A 17,053-nucleotide genomic window follows, 5' to 3' on the forward strand; every position below is an offset into this window, starting at 1 on the left:
TGTTTAACTGATGAATAGGGGAAGAGGGAGGAGTGGGGAGCAGATCCAGCCCAGCTAGAGTGCCCACTCCCCGCCAACCACAGGCAGAGGTTGCTCTGGCGTCCTGGTCAGAGCAGCCCCTGCCTGCGGGGCACCCAGGCCCACTGCAGGCAGGGGCTGCTTCAACCCTGTTGAAGCACCAATGGCAGCTGAAGTCCCAGGCCCTTTAAATTGCCAGCAGAGTGCCATGCACTATGGGCAACACTAAGGGTGTGTCTAGACTACATGCCTCCTTCGACGGAGGCATGTAGATTAGCCAGATCGGAAGAGGGAAATGAAGCCGCGATTAAAATAATCGCGGCTTCATTTAAATTTAAATGGCTGCCCCGATCTGCCGATCAGCTGTTTGTCGGCAGATCGGGAGAGTCTGGACGCGATGCCCCGACAAAGAAGCCTTTCTTCATCGGCACAGGTAAACCTGGTTTCACGAGGCTTACCTGTGTCGATGAAGAAAGGCTTCTTTGTCGGGGCATCGCGTCCAGACTCTCCCGATCTGCCGACAAACAGCTGATCGGCAGATCGGGGCAGCCATTTAAATTTAAATGAAGCCGCGATTATTTTAATCGCGGCTTCATTTCCCTCTTCCGATCTGGCTAATCTACATGCCTCCGTCGAAGGAGGCATGTAGTCTAGACACACCCCAAGAGCTAAGGGGAAAGTGTGTGTGATGCTCCGGACAGTGCTGGGGGCTGGTTGCTCTTGGCTCTGCCCTGTGGGAGTATAGAACCCTCCCCCGCCACCCACCCACCCACTCAGCCCCCCGACCTTGCTCAGGGGCCCACAGAGGCAGAAAGCAACACTGAGGTATACAATCAGAGAGAACAAGAGGCCTTTCCCTTATCTTAGTTGGGAAGATATGGCAGAGAGGCTTAATGACTTCTTTGTTTTGTTCTTCACCGAGCTGTCTGAAGGAATGTCTAACATAGTGAATGCTAGTGGGAAGGGGGGTGGGTTTAGAAGATAAAATTAAAAAAAAGAACATGTTAAAAATCACCTAGAAAAGCTAGATGCCTGCAAGTCACCAGGGCCTGATAAAATGCATGCTAGAATACTCAAGGAGCTGATAGAGGAGGTATGTGGGCCTCTAGCTATCATCTTTGGAAAATCATGGGAGACAGGAGAGATTCCAGAAGACAGGAAAAGGGCAAATATAGTGCCCATCTATAAAAAGGGAAATAAGAACAACCCAGGAAACTACAGACCAGTTAGTTTAACTTCTGTGCCAGGGAAGATAATGGAGCAAGTAATTAAGGAAATCATCTGTAAATGCTTGGAAAGTGGCAAGGTGATAGGGAACAACCAGCATGGATTTGTAAAAAATAAATCATGTCAAACCAATCTGATAGCTTTCTTTGATAGGATAACGAGTCTTGTGGATAAGGGAGAAGCAGTGGATGTGGTATACCTAGACTTTAGTACGGCGTTTGATACGGTCTCGCATTATATTCTTATCAATAAACTAGGCAACTACAACTTAGATGGGGCATCTATAAGGTGGGTGCATAACTGGCTGGATAATCGTACTTAGAGAGGAGTTATTAATTGTTCACAATCCTGCTGGAAAGGTATAACAAGTGGGGTTCTGCAGGGGTCTGTTTTGGGACCGGCTCTGTTCAATATCTTCATCAACAATTTAGATATTGGCATAGAAAGTACGCTTAAGTTTGCAGATGATACCAAGCTGGGAGGAGTTGTGACTGCTCTGGAGGATAGGGTCATAATTCAAAATGATCTGGACAAATTGGAGAAATGGGCTGAGGTAAATAGGATGAAGTTTAATAAAGACAAATGCAGAGTACTCCACTTAGGAAGGAACAATCAGTTTCACACATACAGAATGGGAAGCGACTGTCTAGGAGGGAGTATGGCAGAAAGGGATCTAGGGGTTATAGTGGACCACAAGCTGAATACGAGTCAGCAGTATGATGCTGTTGCAAAAAAAGCAAACATGATTCTGGGATGAATGAACAAGTATGTTGTGAGCAAGACACGAGAAGTCATTCTTCCGCTCTACTCTGCGCTGGTTAGGCTTCAGTTGGAGTATTGTATCCAGTTCTGGGCACCGCATTTCAAGAAAGATGTGGAGAAATTGGAGAAGGTCCAGAGAAGAGCAATGAGAATGATTCAAGGTCTAGAGAACATGACCTATGAGGGAAGGCTGAAGGAATCAGGTTTGTTTAGTTTAGAAAAGAGAAGATTGAGGGGGGACATGATAGCAGTTTTCAGATATCTAAAAGGGTGTCATAAGGAGGAGGGAGAAAACTTGTTCATCTTGGCCTCTGGTGATAGAACAAGAAGCAATGGGCTTAAACTGCAGCAAGGGAGGTTTAGGTTGGACATTAGGAAAAAGTTCCTAACTGTCAGGGTAGTCAAAACACTGGAATAAATTGCTCAGGGAGGCTGTGGAATGTCCATCTCTGGAGATATTTAAGAGTAGGTTAGATAAATGTCTATCAGGGATGGTCTAGACAGTATTTGGTCCTGCCATGAGGGCAGGGGACTGGACTCGATAACCTCTCGAGGTCCCTTCCAGTCCTAGTATTCTATGATTCTAGTTCTTGCTCCGCCTTCAGTGTAGCTTCCATTTCCTCCTAGCACCCCTGGTTCACAATACAGCCAAAGGCTGTGAAGAAGATCGAGGTGGCAGAATGTGTTTATATATATTAACACACACACACACACGCACGCACGAATATACACTGAAGGTGAAAACCAATAGACTCCTCCCTTGTAATAAAGCACTTTATACTGGAAACACCTCTATCCTATATGCAAAAGCCAGGTACATTATGTCTAGTCTCACCATGTATTTATTGTAGAGAGGGTGCCCTGGTTTAGGTCGAGGTGGTAATGGTGAGTCTTGTTTTTTTAAGACTTGACTCTTTGCTCTCTTGACTCCCATTCCAAACATATCATGTCTTTTATGGAGTGTCATATCAGACGAGGATCGGCAAAAAGCATCCTTTTGCGCAGAGATCTTGGTTCCAGAGTGTTTTGGTGGAGGTGGCCTTCCAGGAATGCCTTTAGGTGGAGGCAGTCGAGCTGGTATGATTTTTCCACCCACAGGCCTAAAGATTGATTGAACCACCAAAAGAAGTGTGCATTGAAAACAATCATATAGCTCTCTCTCCCACCCCCCTCTCTTTCCCCCCGGCAATCTCGGAGACAGACAGACAGCATTCAATAGGGAAATGCAAATAATTGAAACAAAGAACAATACTGTAGAATCTGGATTACTTGAAGTTCTCTGAGAATACCTGAAACTTCTGGATAATAGAGAGACAGTGAATAATCAAGGAAGCATTCTCAGTAGGGTCCCTTGACTGCAGATTTAAAATTCTGCGGACCAGGGAGCTGAATGGTTGGCCGTTAGGTAGGACTTCATCCAGGCCATCTATCATTAAAAAGCTTTGTCTGAAGCCACCAAGGGCTGAAGTGTTTTTAATGAGGTGCTCGAGCAGAAGACCCGCTGAGCATTGCTGATTTACCGGGACTTAGGTAATCAGTCTGTCTCATTTCTTGGGACCTCACTTACCTGAAACATCCCATCATACAAACTCAGTCATGCTCCCAGCTAAAGCGATGGGACAAGACCCTGCCTTGGTTAACAGGCATCATTGGATAATAGAACCGTTTGCCACTTTTGTGCAATGAGATTATTCTGTACAGAACGGTACACTGACAATGTCCAAGCTTCCTGATTAAGTTCTAGATATAAATTGTCAAAAGTGCCTATGTGATTTAAGAGCTTAAGTTCCACTTAAAGTCTATAACACTGTATATAAGGCATCTAGAGCTTCAGATAGGCAACTGACCTGGCACCTTTCCTCTTCAGCAACATTTTTTAGAAGGGCAAAGACCACCTCTTTGCTCCCACAGCCCAAGCCCAATCACAGGAGCAAGTGAAGATGGCTGTTGATGATCTTTTCTGTGGAAGAAAGGATGGTCTCTAGCTCTATCTGTTGTCAATTTTCAATAAAGGGGCAAAATCTGAGAGAATATAGATTGCCCTGGCAGTCAACGATACCAGAAGAGCTGAGTTGCAATTCTTCTAGGGGGCTCCCTTTCTCCACCATATCAAGTAGCCACAAAGTGGTGTGCATTAGTTGGTCACTGGTGCATGCCTAATTATTGGTGATTATATCAAAACCACAACTTAACACATCCTACTGTCTTAATAATATACCCTTAGTAGATATGCATACTTGCCCAACTAAGAAAATCTCAGACCCCTGAAATTGTTATTTAGAAATTCTTACCTAGGGGGCAGCACAGGTTCTGTCCAAGTAGTACCTGTTTGATCTGAATGTTCAGATTCCTACAAGAACACAAAAATGCTATTTTAGGACAGATAAGAGACACTGATGTGTTACGATTTAAAAATATGATTTTCTTATTTAAATAATATTAGACAGAGAAGAACTTCAAATCAGAAGCCAAAAGGAGTTTACCAATAGGAACTTTTTAGGGCAATACTGTACAAGGGGATAATAAGAAAAGCCCTGGGATGAATTTTAAAAGGGAAATTTGAGGCTGACTATTGGGAAAATTGTAAATATTATAATCCTAAGACTGAGGGATAATAACTCTCTCGCAAAAAAATGTGGCAGAAGCACCATCACGGTGGATATATAAGTAGTAGATCGGACAATGTAGAAAAAACCTGCACTAGCAGGATTGAGGGGATGAGAGTAGGCAGGAGGGAGATCAGGAGTTAGAATGGGGTCACTCACAGTGCGTCTACACTGCAGCGCTAGTGTGAAATAAGCTACACAATTTGAGCTACGCAAAATAAATAGTTTATTTCCAGCTTATTTTGAGATCATCTATTCTGAAATCTGGTGCTGTCTACACAGAGCCAAATTTTGAAATAGACTGCTATTCCAACAAGTCCCTTAATCCTTGTGGAACAAGGTTTATCGGGATGTCGGAACAGCATGCCTTTTATTTCAACAGCATTTCAAAATAAAGGGCATGCTGTAAAGATGCAGAAAATGCTATTTCAGGATACTGGATGTATCCCAAAATTAAGGATGTTAAATATCGATTAATTTACGAGTTGAGTAGTTGATGAAATTTCCATGGACTATTTGACTAGTCAATAGGCACTTCCGTATTCCTCCTTAGAAATGTATAAGAGCCCTAGCACAGGCTCTTGTGCATTTCAAAGTTGGAACTCCATGTGCAGCCCGGGCCAGCAGGAAGTCCTGCTGACTCCAGGCTCCACACGCTTTGAAATTCACAAGAGCCCAGAGGCTCTTGTGCATTCCAAAGCAGAAGCGCCTGCGTGGAGCCTGGAGTCAGTGGGACTTCCGGCTGGCCCTGGACTGCATGCGGCATGCCAGCTTTGAAATGCACAAAAGAGTCCTCGTTAGGGCCCTTGTGCATTTCAAAACGGAGGTGCCCTCTTGGAGCTTGGGGTAAGCAGGGGACTCCCCAGCTGACTCTGGGTTAAGCAGAAATGCCACATGGAACTCGGGGTCAGCTCGGGATTTCCCAGCTGACCTAGGGATCCATGCAATGCTGCCTAGGGTTGCCAGATAGTTTAACCAAAAATACCGAACATCTTCCCTTCTCCCCCCGCCAAAAAAAAAAACACACCAACGGGGAAAAAATTCTGTTGAGGGGAAAAAAAAGGGGAGAGACCAAAGGTGTTGAGCAAAAGAAAAAAAAGGACTCCAAGAGTTATTAAGCAAAAAATATTAAAAAATAAAACAGCATTAAAACAGAATGGCCCCTTTCAGTGCATGCAGTCAGGATAGGGATAGGAACAGGGGAGCAGTTGAGCACTAAGACCCTGGGAAGGCATTGCTTCCCCTTGATCTTTATGCTTTTTGTGGGCGGCCATTTTGTTTTCTTGATCAAGCCAGAATACAGCTTCCCTGCAGAACCAGGAAAGCATAGGGTTGCCAGATGGTTGAAACAAAAATACCGAACACCCCCCCCCCCCCCCGAAAAATTTTTTTTTTTGAAAAATTTTGAGAAAATTTTTGAGAAAATTTTTTGTTGAAGTTAAAAAAAAAGGGGGGGGGACCAAAGTTGTTGAGCAAAAAAAAAAAAATCCCCCCCCAAAAGACTCCAAGACCAATTTGTGCCAGCAGCCTTGCAGAACCAGGTAAGCATGAGGGCTGGGGGTGAGGGAGGCTGGGTGCTGGGGGAGGGGGATTGCTGAAGCGGGGGGAGGCAAGTTGCTTTTCAGTTTAAATCTCTGTGGTAATCACAGGGATAGGATCACTGCTAGGGTTACCAGGTAGTCATTAAAAAAAAAAAAATACCGGACATGCTTCATGGGGCGGGGGGTGGAGGGGAGGACTAGCCAGGAGGTGAGTGGTACTGGCCAGGAGGGGCGGGGACGGGAAACAGAGCTAATGGGGGGGGGGGGAAATGGGGCTGTCTGGGGGGAAATAGGGGGGCTGATGGGAAGCAGGGCTGGTTGGTGGGGGGGGGCATGGAATGGGGCTGGCCGCAGGATATCGGGAGGGGTGGCGGCCAATGGGGTCTGAGCTGGATGGGGGAGCTCAGGAGGAGAGAAGAACTGGCCACCAGAAGCAGGGCTGGTGGGGGGTGCAGCGGGGCTGGCCGAGGAAGATCCAGAGCAGGAATCGGCCAGCGGGATGCAGAGTTGGTGGCGGCGGGGGAGGGAGGGGGGTTGTGGGGCAGGGAGAGGGACTGGCCAGGGAAGATCCAGAGCAGGAACTGGCCAGCGTGACACAGAGCTGGCGGAGGGGACAGGGGAGCGAATCAGCCGGCGGGGAGCAGGACTGATATGGGCTGTGCAGATCGCAAGGCACTCCCGTCCTGCGCGAGTCAGTCCGGCTGCAGCTCCACCATGAGCTTGACCAGCATGCAGGAGCATGGACCGGGCTGCCCCCCCTCCTCACACACAACCAGGGCTCCCACTGCCAATCGCACCCTGCCTCTCAGTCGCTCCCCCTGCCCTCACCAGGCTTCCGTCCGGCACCCAGCCGGAAAACCGGGAAATACCAGACATTGCACATGTCCAGTATTTTCTGGATTTTTTTTTTACTGGACAGAGGGCCCAAATACCGGACTGTCCGGTAGAAAACCAGATACCTGGCAACCCTAGGTAAGCAGGAGGTCCGGGAGCGAGGGACGCTGGGCCCAGTTGCCAAGTGTGTTTAGGGTTGCCAGGTGTCCGGTATTTTCGCCTCCTGGCAGGGAAAACCCCCCAGAAAACACTGGATATTTTAGGTGTCCAATATTTTCTTAATTTTTTTACTGGATAGGAGGTGAAAGTACCAAACTGTCTGGGTCAATACCGGACACTTGGCAACCCTATCGCTGCCGCTCTGAAGTACTCCCTCTTCCCCCGCTTTTCTACCTCTATCTGATAGAGGCAGTGGGGATGGGGAAGGGGACTCAACTAGTCCTTAACACCCTTAGCCGAAATAGCACCACAGTCTAGATATACCCTCAGGCAAGTGGATGCGTTAGAGAAGGAGAGCAGATGAGAAACTTCTGCATCTATGACCACGAGAGGAGAATCATAGCAGGGAAAAGAGAAGACATTTTTCACTCACATCCTTTGATAGATTACTCAGTGCTGAAAATACATCTGTAATTTGATGGCTTGTCTGTCTGCTGTTTTTTATTCAGGCAAAGTGTCCATACAGGTCTTTTGTTTTTATATCTTTTCTGCTCATTATATTAGCTGATTTCTTTTCCATTTTTGCCACCAGACTCTAGATTTAAGCATTTTTACCAGCATTTTCAAAGTTTTCCCTCAAATAAATCTGATTGAAATGAGGTATGCAGAATCCCCATTTCCAAGCTTTGTGGGATGTACTGGTATTTCCTGTTCTAGTTCGTCACTGATCCAGAGTGAAAAGTAAAAGATTCATTTGAGAATAAACTATGGTTTTCAGGATCTGAATAACTTAGTGGAAAACATCTGTGTAATGCAGCCAGAGGTGAGCAAAAGCTGCTGCAAAGTTCCCCTTTTTCTTTGGAAGCAATTTTATTCCTCAGAGTGGCATACAGACAGAGATATGCCTCCTGTGTGAAGACAGGAGATACATTTTCAAAGGGGGGTGTAAGAATTTGGCCATATCAATCCTATCAGTTTAAAGTCTGCTGCAAGACTTTGAAAGCTTACTGCAGGGAGCATGACTGCAACTGCAAAAGTATAGAAAACAGAAGATAAACACGATCAAAGCATAACAAAGTATAAATCTAAATCAACCATGTGTTTTCCAGAACTGACAACAATCTGAATGATTTAGACTGATTAAAAAATAAAATAGGGAAGAAAAACTTAGGAAATGCCTTATCATTGTGAGTAACATCCCCAACCCTCAAATTACTTACTTCACAATGAGCAATTTGTCACAGATTGTTTGCTTTGCTAACCAAAAGATGTAATACAGATAGAACTTACTTCTTTTCTTGTTTGTCTGGCATTGCTGGGCTTTCCAGCAACAACCCCAGAGGTGTTCCCAATGGGTTTTTCAGCTGGAAGGGGTGGAGGGATATGTGGAACGTCATTTAAAGCTGGAAAAGTATTAAATTGTAAATCTGATGAGTTCTTTGTAGGGACCAAAAAGGAGTATAAAAAGATAGATATTAACAATCAAAATGAATCCCCCAACACTTCTTTGCAAACACGACTCCTAGGGGGCCAACAGACTTGTTGGGCCCATGGGCAAGGTAGGGGGAGGGAGCATCATCTCTGTGCTCCTGGAAAGAGTGGAAGGGGTAGGCAGGGGGCCAGCCAGCCCACAGGGTTGTCCAGAGCATACTGCGCTGCCCCCCCTCCCCGCCCCACAGCCCTGAGAGCCAACTGGAGCATGCTGCATGGCACTCCAACAGCGATTTAAAGGGCCCGTGGTTTTGACCATCCCTGCTCCAATGGCGGTGGTGGCAGAAGCTGAGCCTTTTTGAATCCCCAGGCCCTACGGCAATTGCCTTCTTCCCCTTCTCAGTCCATCTTCCCCCCACTCAGCAGGCCTGACAACTCCCTTAGCATGTACAGGTAAGATATGAGGAGGAACACTGAAAAATACTAACAAGGTGCATAGGAAACTTCCCCATTTTGAGGAACACTGTAGGAGCGCTTCCCTTGTTATGTATCCAATCTTCCTTTAAATCTAAGGGCACTGACTTTTTCCTCTGCAATTTAAGTCTGGAGGGAGTCTAGTGTGGTAGGTATGAGAGAGCAGAAGAAAAGAGGTATGGTATGGTTCCTGCTATTACAAGATGGAGAGGTTCATCTCTAGTCCATCAGTAAAAGCCACTAAAAAGGATTTAAGGATTCTATGCCATTGGCTTTAAATGCACACTTTGATTGAAATCTGCTAATCTGTAATGCAGCATTTCTTAAAGTGTGTTCCATGGCACACCGGTGTGCCGCGGAGAGAACAGAATTAAAAATGGTCGCCCTTTAAATTTATTTATTTATTTTGCTCAAAGGGGCCCTTTTTGGGGGGGGGCTTAACTTTTCCCTGGGGGCTTCCCTCCCCCCCCCCCCGAACAAAAAAAATCCTTGGTGTTCCCCATAAAACAAATTATTGTTTGGTGTTCCTCTGTCTTAAAAAGTTTAAAGAAACACTGCCATAATGCATCAGTACAGACTGGGACATTTTTCATGGTATTTGTGTATTCAGCTGATGGACACAACAAAGTCCGAGGCACTTCTTTAAACCCATTGGCTTTCTACCCATGCTCAGAACCATATAAAAAAGCTTTGTCAGCTTAGCCTAAATATTTAAACATTTTTAAAAAGACCAAGTGAGGCATTATCAGCCAAGTGGAGACCTAGAGTTTTATCTTATGAATTAGCCACACATTGTGTGAAGGGAGATTTCAGGAGAGAATGTAGGGTTCTTTTATTTAGCATAGAACATTTAATTGTATCTCAAGTGACCCAAAAGTCTCGATTGGAATTAAAAAACAAATAAACCTAAAGACGAATCCATCCTTAGACACTAAGTACTTGGAGACCGAGCAAAGATAATAAAGCTTTCTTGGTGATCTAAGCCAGTGTGATCTAAGCCAGACGTTAGTTCGAACTAACTTTCATAGGCGCTACACTAGCGCTCCGTTAGTTCGAATTTAATTCGAACTAGCGGAGCGCTTAGTTTGAACTAGGTAATCCTCATTCCACGAGGATTAAGCCTAGTTCGAACTAGCTAGTTCGAATTAAGGGGTGTGTAGCCCCTTAATTCGAACTAGTGGGAGGCTAGCCCTCCCCAGGTATCCCTGGTGGCCACTCTGGCCAACACCAGGGAAACTCGTATGCCCCCCTCCCGGCCCCGGACCCCTTAAAGGGGCACGGGCTGGCTACGGTGCCCGTGCCAGGTGCAAGCCTGCCAGCACCCAGCCAGCAGACCCTGCACCTGGCACGGATTGAGCCAGCCACCCGATGCCCCCCATCCCTCCCCCCTCTTCCCGGGACCAGGCTGGCGGCTCCCGGAAGCTTGCCTGGGACCGCAAGAAGTGGGCACCCGCCTGGGCTAGTGCGGACATTGTGGACCTCGTCCACGATCTCCGCACTAGGCACAGGAAAGTGGCCGGCTTGGGCAGGATAGCTGCCAGCCTGGCCACGCAGGAGCAGGTGTGCAAGAGAATCAAGGGGGTCCACTGAGACCCCCGACCCTGAGCCCTGAGCTTACAATGGCCAACCTGGGTCAGACCAATGGTCCATCTAGCCCAGTAGCCTGTCTGCCGACAGCGGCCAACCCTAGGGACCCTGGAGGGGATGGACCGAAGACAGTGACCAAGCCATTTGTCTCGTGCCATCCCTCTCCAGCCTTCCACAAACCTTGGGCAGGGACACCACTCCTACCCCCTGGCTAATACCACTCCATGGACCCAACCTCCATGACTTGATCTCACTTCCCTTTAAACTCTGTTCCAGTTCTAGCCTTCACAGCCTCCTGCAGCAAGGAGTTCCACAGGTTGACTCTTTGCTTTGTGAAGAACAACTTTCTGTTACTAGTTTGAAGCCTGCTACCCATTCCTTTCCTTTGGTGTCCTCTAGTCCTTCTATTATGGGAACTAACGAAGAACTTTTCTGTAGCACCGTCTCCACCTAACTCTTGCTTTTAGAGACCTCTTCCTGTACCCCCTCCGTCTCCTCTTTTCTAAGCTGAAAAGTCCCAGTCTCTTTAGCCTCTCTTCATATGGGACCTGTTCCCAACCCCTGATCATGTTAGTTGCCCTCCCCTCTCCCAGCCTCTCTCTTCCCCTCTCCCACCTCCTTTTCCCAGTCTCCCCCAGTTTTGTTCAATAAAGACAGATTCCATTTTGGAAGACACGTTATCTTTATTTTGTACATCAAGAAGAGGGGCTAGAGAAGGATAAGTGGAACAAGGTGAGGGAGGAATGGGGTACGAGCCCCCGACGGGGAGGACTGGGCTGGCTCTGCAGGCTTCTGGGGGTGGAAGCTCTCCTGCAGCCCCCAATTGCCCGCTCTCCCCAGATGGCAGCCTGTGGCAAGTACAGCCGGGCTGATGACCGAGTGCTGTGATATGCCCAGTGTGGGCACTCAGGGCACTCCAAGCCAGGACTGCTTTGCAAGCGGGGCACCCCTGAGAACTGTCTGTCTGGGGTGGGGGTCGGGACCCTTTAAGCACAGCCCTCGGCTAGCCTGAGACAGCATCTCCATGCTCTAAGTCCGTGGTCCTCAACCCGGTGCCCGCGGGCGCCATGGCGCCCGCCGGGCTCTTTACATGCGCCTGCGGAGCAATCTGGGCTGGCAGGTGCCAGCCCCGGGCGCATGGCCGGTCCCGGCCCCGGGGACGCCGCGCGTACCCTTGCCGGCTCTGGCGCCGCGCGTGCCCCGGCCCCGCGGCGCTTACGGGGGGGAGCGCCGGCCCCGGCCCCGCGGCGCTTACGGGGGGGAAGGTGGGCGCCGGGCGCACGGCGCTTACGGGGGGAGGGGGGGCGCCGGGCACGCGGCGCTTATGGGGGAGGCGCCGGGCGTGCGGCACTTGCCAGGGGGCGCCATCCCCGGGCGCGCGGCTATGGAGGGGGCCCCGCCCCCGGGCATGCGGCTGGGGGGGGCCGCCCCCGGGCGGGCAAGTGTCCCCGCACCCTGGTGCCCGGCGGGCGAATGGCCATGCCCCCTGGCGCCTGCCAACCTGAAAAGGTTGGGGACCACTGCTCTAAGTCCTCCTCTGATGCCCTGCCAGCACTGCTTCCGGCCATCCTTAACCCCGCTTCAGGGTCCACTTAATGAGGACGCGCTAGTTCGAATTAGCAAAACGCTAATTCGAACTAGTTTTTAGTTCTAGATGCGTTTGTTCGAATTAGCTTAGTTTGAATTAACTAATTCGAACTAAGTTAGTTCAAATTAGCACTGTAGTGTAGACATACCCTCAGTGATTTAAAAGAGCATTAGAGATTTATTTTTACACACCTCTTTGAAATCCCGATACTGATACAGATAGCCTAGTTTTCCTGCACATCCCTTCCATAAACAATATTGCCAACTCTAAGAGTTTAAACATCAGAAGACAGGTGATGTTTTCACTTCTGTTTCTTCTCAGATTTTACATTTTAGGGGGGAGCAGTTTTAACTCCCAACTAGATCTTCACAAAAGCTCAAAGACTGGGAGTTGCTGTGGTGCTGAATCATTAAGCTTATAGGCACCAGCCCTTTCCTCCCCCCCCCCCTTTTTTTTTGACAGAGCTGTTCACTTATTGTGTTATGTTGGCTCCCAACAGACGCTATCTCCCCCACAGCAAGTGGAGCTGAGGTCTTCTTGAATCACTGCTGCCTGATCACTTCTGCAGATAGGGCTCTCCCAGTTCAATCCCCTCATGACCACAAGGCTTTTGTGCAGCAATAGATGAGTCAGACTGAAACCCATGATAGCCTAGGGTGGTTTTGTTTGTTGTTTGGATTTTTTTGTCTCCTCCTTCTGAAGTGTGAGGGATGGCTGCAGCTGGAGATGGATCACTGAAAGAAGTGTGCTTTGAGATGACGCAGAGAATTCTCTCTTGTGGTGGCATGGCTGGCTGGTTCTAGTTAACATGCTCAGAGTCTAAACCAACTACCATATGTGAGGTCAGGAAGGAATTTTTTTTTCCTCAGGTCAGACTGATAAGGATCCTGAAGGGGTACAAGGAGGGGAAAGACAAACCCCTTCCTCTGCAGCATGTGGGCACAGGTCACTTGCCAGGTTAATAATTCAAAATGACCTGGACAAATTGGAGAAATGGGCTGAGGTAAATAGGATGAAGTTTAATAAAGACAAATTCAAAGTACTCCACTTAGGAAGGAACAATCAGTTTCATACATACAGAATGGAAAGCGACGGTCTGGGAAGGAGTACAGCAGAAAGAGATCTAGGGGTTATAGTGGACCACAAGTTGTATATGAGTCAGCAGTGTGATGCTGTTGCAAAAAAAGCAAACATGATTCTGGGATGCATTAACAGGTGTGTTGTGAGCAAGACACGAGAAGTCATTCTTCCGCTCTACTCTGCGCTGGTTAGGCTTCAGTTGGAGTATTGTGTTCAGTTTTGGGCACCGCATTTCAAGAAAGATGTGGAGAAATTGGAGAGGGTCCAGAGAAGGGCAATGAGAATGATTAAAGGTCTAGAGAACATGACCTATGAGGGAAGGCTACAGGAATTAGGTTTGTTGAGTTTAGAAAAGAGAAGATTGAGGGGGGACATGATAGCAGTTTTCAGATATCTAAAAGGGTGTCATAAGGAGGAGGGAGAAAACTTGTTCATCTTGGCCTCTGGGGATAGAACAAGAAGCAATGGGCTTAAACTGCAGCAAGGGAGGTTTAGGTTGGACATTAGGAAAAAAGTTCCTAACTGTCAGGGTAGTCAAACACTGGAATAAATTGCCTAGGGAGGTTGTGGAGATATTTAAGAGTAGGTTAGATAAATGTCTATCAGGGATTGTCTAGACGGTATTTGGTCCTGCCATGAGGGCAGGGGACTTGACTCGATGACCTCTCCAGGTCCCTTCCAGTCCTAGTGTTGTATGGGTCTATGAATCTTGATATTATCTCACTATATCAATTCCCTGACAGTGCAAGGGCCTCAAGTAGGGATGCACCTCAGTCCCTCCTGCTTTTTGCCTTTGGCACATAACAGCTTAGTCTCCTAAAGGCTGTAATTCTTTAGATATTGGGCTTGGCAGAGGGGTGACATTGGTAGCCTGTTCAGAATGGATGATCTGGTGGTCCCTTTTGACCATAATCTTTATGACTCAAAGGTTACATCTACATCAGGAGCTGGGTAGGTGGGAGAAGCATAGCTCACATGTTAATATTTATGTTAGCTCTCATTGAATATAAATAGTGGGACAAGCACAGTAGCATGGGTAGTGGCAGCGGAAGTACAGCTTAGCCAAGTAAAGCGTGTATCACTGTTTTCAGGAAGGTGTGTACTAAGCATGGCTAAGCCATGCCTCTGCTATTGCTACAACAGCTACACTACTACTTGTATTTGTACTATCTCAGTGAGAGCTCACAGACATGCATGCACATGAACAGAGGATCACATCCCTAGCTCTCAGTATGGACGTAGCCTTAGTTTTTGCAGAGTTCACATTTGATAAATAGGGATAGTTGGTTCTGCTCTGGGATCTGAACAGCCTCATAGGCCACCCTGCTTACTGGGAACCACACTTTCCTCCCAGTTCTTTCCCAGCACTAGTCTCTTACTGAGTGGATGTTCACCTCACTACACCCACTGACAGAGCATGACTGACAGACCCTGGAGGGCAGTTTAGTTACCACTAGAGAGCAGCAAGAGACTGTATTGTTTGTCTTTCAGCTAAAGGGGAAAACAAATTTGTCTTGACACTAAGACCTGAGAATCACACTGGAAACGTGGAACACATCTATCTGCCTTCATTAGGCAGGCTCTTACAGTTGAGAGTACATAACTGTGCAAACCAAAAAGGTTATTATGTATTTTGAGTTTTTAAAAACTTTCCCCTGTATTTTTCTATTTCCACGGTATTTCTTATATAAAAAAACATAGAATTTCACTGAAAAAGTAAACATTCTTCTGGAAATAGTGATGTAAATATTTAAGAGAAGCTAAAACCAGGCCACCCTACTACTAAAAATTTGACACAGTGTAGAGGAATGTGGGTTTTGCTTGTACTTTTGGGCCCAGCTACTAGGGATGTGATGATACCTCTCTTTTGGGGAACGAACACCAGGATGAAAATGTGTTGTTTACTAAATCTATATCTTGGCAACATGCAAAAAGTACTTAATAAATTGAAAATTTCAACACCAACACCTCTAATGCCTCTCCTTGTGCAGCTTTCTAGCTTTGTAAGAGTTACTCAGTGCTAGCTTATATTTAAGTGTCTATGTTTGGTGGTAAAACAAACTTAGCACCTTTGTATTAAACTAATCTTTAATTACAGTTTTCTAGAAAAATGGAAACATAACATGCTGTTTAATAATGACAGAGATTAAATTATTTTGGCTAAGATTTTTCTAGCCATTAACAAAAATAGCTATAAGTAATTCAGAATTTCAATAGCAAACTTTGATAAAATTATTTCTTTTTGAAGTTTCTCTGAAAACTTCAGATAAGAAATAAAAATATGAAGAACTTACATTTCCCTAGTTTAGATGGGATTCTGATCACAGTAGGTTTCCGTGCTATAGCTGGTTGAACTGTCTGTTCTTTTGCAGGCTCATTTTTGGCGGGTAACTGAAAGGGATCTAAGGAAAAAAGACAACTTATTTAGTATGTCTTTGTCAAACATATATCTTGACAGACATTTCATTCGTTATTAATCCACTTGTATAGAATCATAGAATCACAGAATCATAGGACTGGAAGGGACCTCGAGAGGTCATCGAGTCCAGTCCCCCCGGTCTCAAGGCAGGACCAAGCTCCGTCTACACCATCCCTGACAGATGTCTATCTGTTCTTAAATATCTCCAGAGAGGGAGATTCCACCACCTCCCTTGGCAATTTATTCCAATATTTGACCACCCTGACAGTTAGGAATTTTTTCCTAATGTCCAATCTAAACCTCTCTTGCTGCACTTTAAGCCCATTACTCCTTGTCCTGTCCTCAGAAACCAAGAAGAACACATTTTCTCCTTCCTCCTTGTGACACCCTTTTAGATATTTGAAAACCACTATCATGTCCTCCCTTAATCTTCTTTTTTCCAAACTAAACAAGCCCAGTTCATGAAGCCTGGCTTCATAGGTCATGTTCTCTAGACCTTTAATCATTCTTGTCGCTCTTCTCTGTACCCTTTCCAATTTCTCCACATCTTTCTTGAAATGTGGCGCCCAGAACTGGACACAGTACTCCAGCTGAGGCCTAACTAGTGCAGAGTAGAGCGGCAGAATGACTTCATGAGTTTTGCTTACAACACACCTGTTGATACAACCTAGAATCATATTTGCTTTTTATGCAACAGCATCACACTGTTGACTCATATTCAACTTGTGGTCCACTATGACCCCTAGATCGCTTTCCGCCATGTATGTATGGAACGGATTGTTCCTTCCTAAGTGGAACACTTAGCATTTCTCTTTATTAAAGCTCATCCTGTTTACCTCTGACCATTTCTCTAACTTGCTAAGGTCATTTTGAATTATGTCCCTATCCTCCAAAGAAGTTGCAACCCCACCCAGTTTGGTATCATCAGCAAACTTAATAAGCGTACTCTCTATCCCAATATCTACATCATTGATGAAGATATTGAACAGTACGGGTCCCAAAACAGACCCTTGCGGAACTCCACTTGTTATCCCTTTCCAACAGGATTTAGCACCGTTAACAACAACTCTCTGACTACGGTTATCCAGCCAATTATGCACCCACCTTATCGTGGCCCTATCTAAGTTATATTTGCCTAGTTTATCAATAAGAATATCATGCGAGACCGTATCAAATGCCTTACTAAAGTCTAAGTATATGACATCCACCGCTTCTCCTTTATCCACAAGGCTCGTTATCCTATCAAAGAAAGCTATCAGATTAGTTTGGCATGACTTGTTCTTCACAAACCCATGCTGGCTATTCCCTATCACTTTATTACCTTCCA

General features: G+C 46.4%; 1 protein-coding gene across 9 annotated transcripts in view; it reads right to left on the reverse strand.

Annotated features, from left to right (window-relative positions):
• The window catches only part of SH3D19 (SH3 domain containing 19), a 114,557-nt gene that overhangs the window by 22,609 nt on the left and 74,895 nt on the right, over positions 1-17,053 (reverse strand). For all 9 annotated transcript variants that reach the window (XM_075930032.1, XM_075930030.1, XM_075930029.1 and 6 more), the window contains 4 exons: positions 15,602-15,709; positions 8,438-8,550; positions 4,299-4,357; positions 2,843-3,107 (listed from right to left, as the gene is read on the reverse strand). In XM_075930032.1, coding sequence (XP_075786147.1) covers positions 2,843-3,107; positions 4,299-4,357; positions 8,438-8,550; positions 15,602-15,709 — 545 coding nt within the window. The remainder of the gene's footprint in view (positions 1-2,842; positions 3,108-4,298; positions 4,358-8,437; positions 8,551-15,601; positions 15,710-17,053) is intronic.

This window comes from Pelodiscus sinensis, chromosome 5, assembly GCF_049634645.1.
Source record: "Pelodiscus sinensis isolate JC-2024 chromosome 5, ASM4963464v1, whole genome shotgun sequence".
NCBI classification, from domain to species: Eukaryota; Metazoa; Chordata; order Testudines; family Trionychidae; genus Pelodiscus; species Pelodiscus sinensis.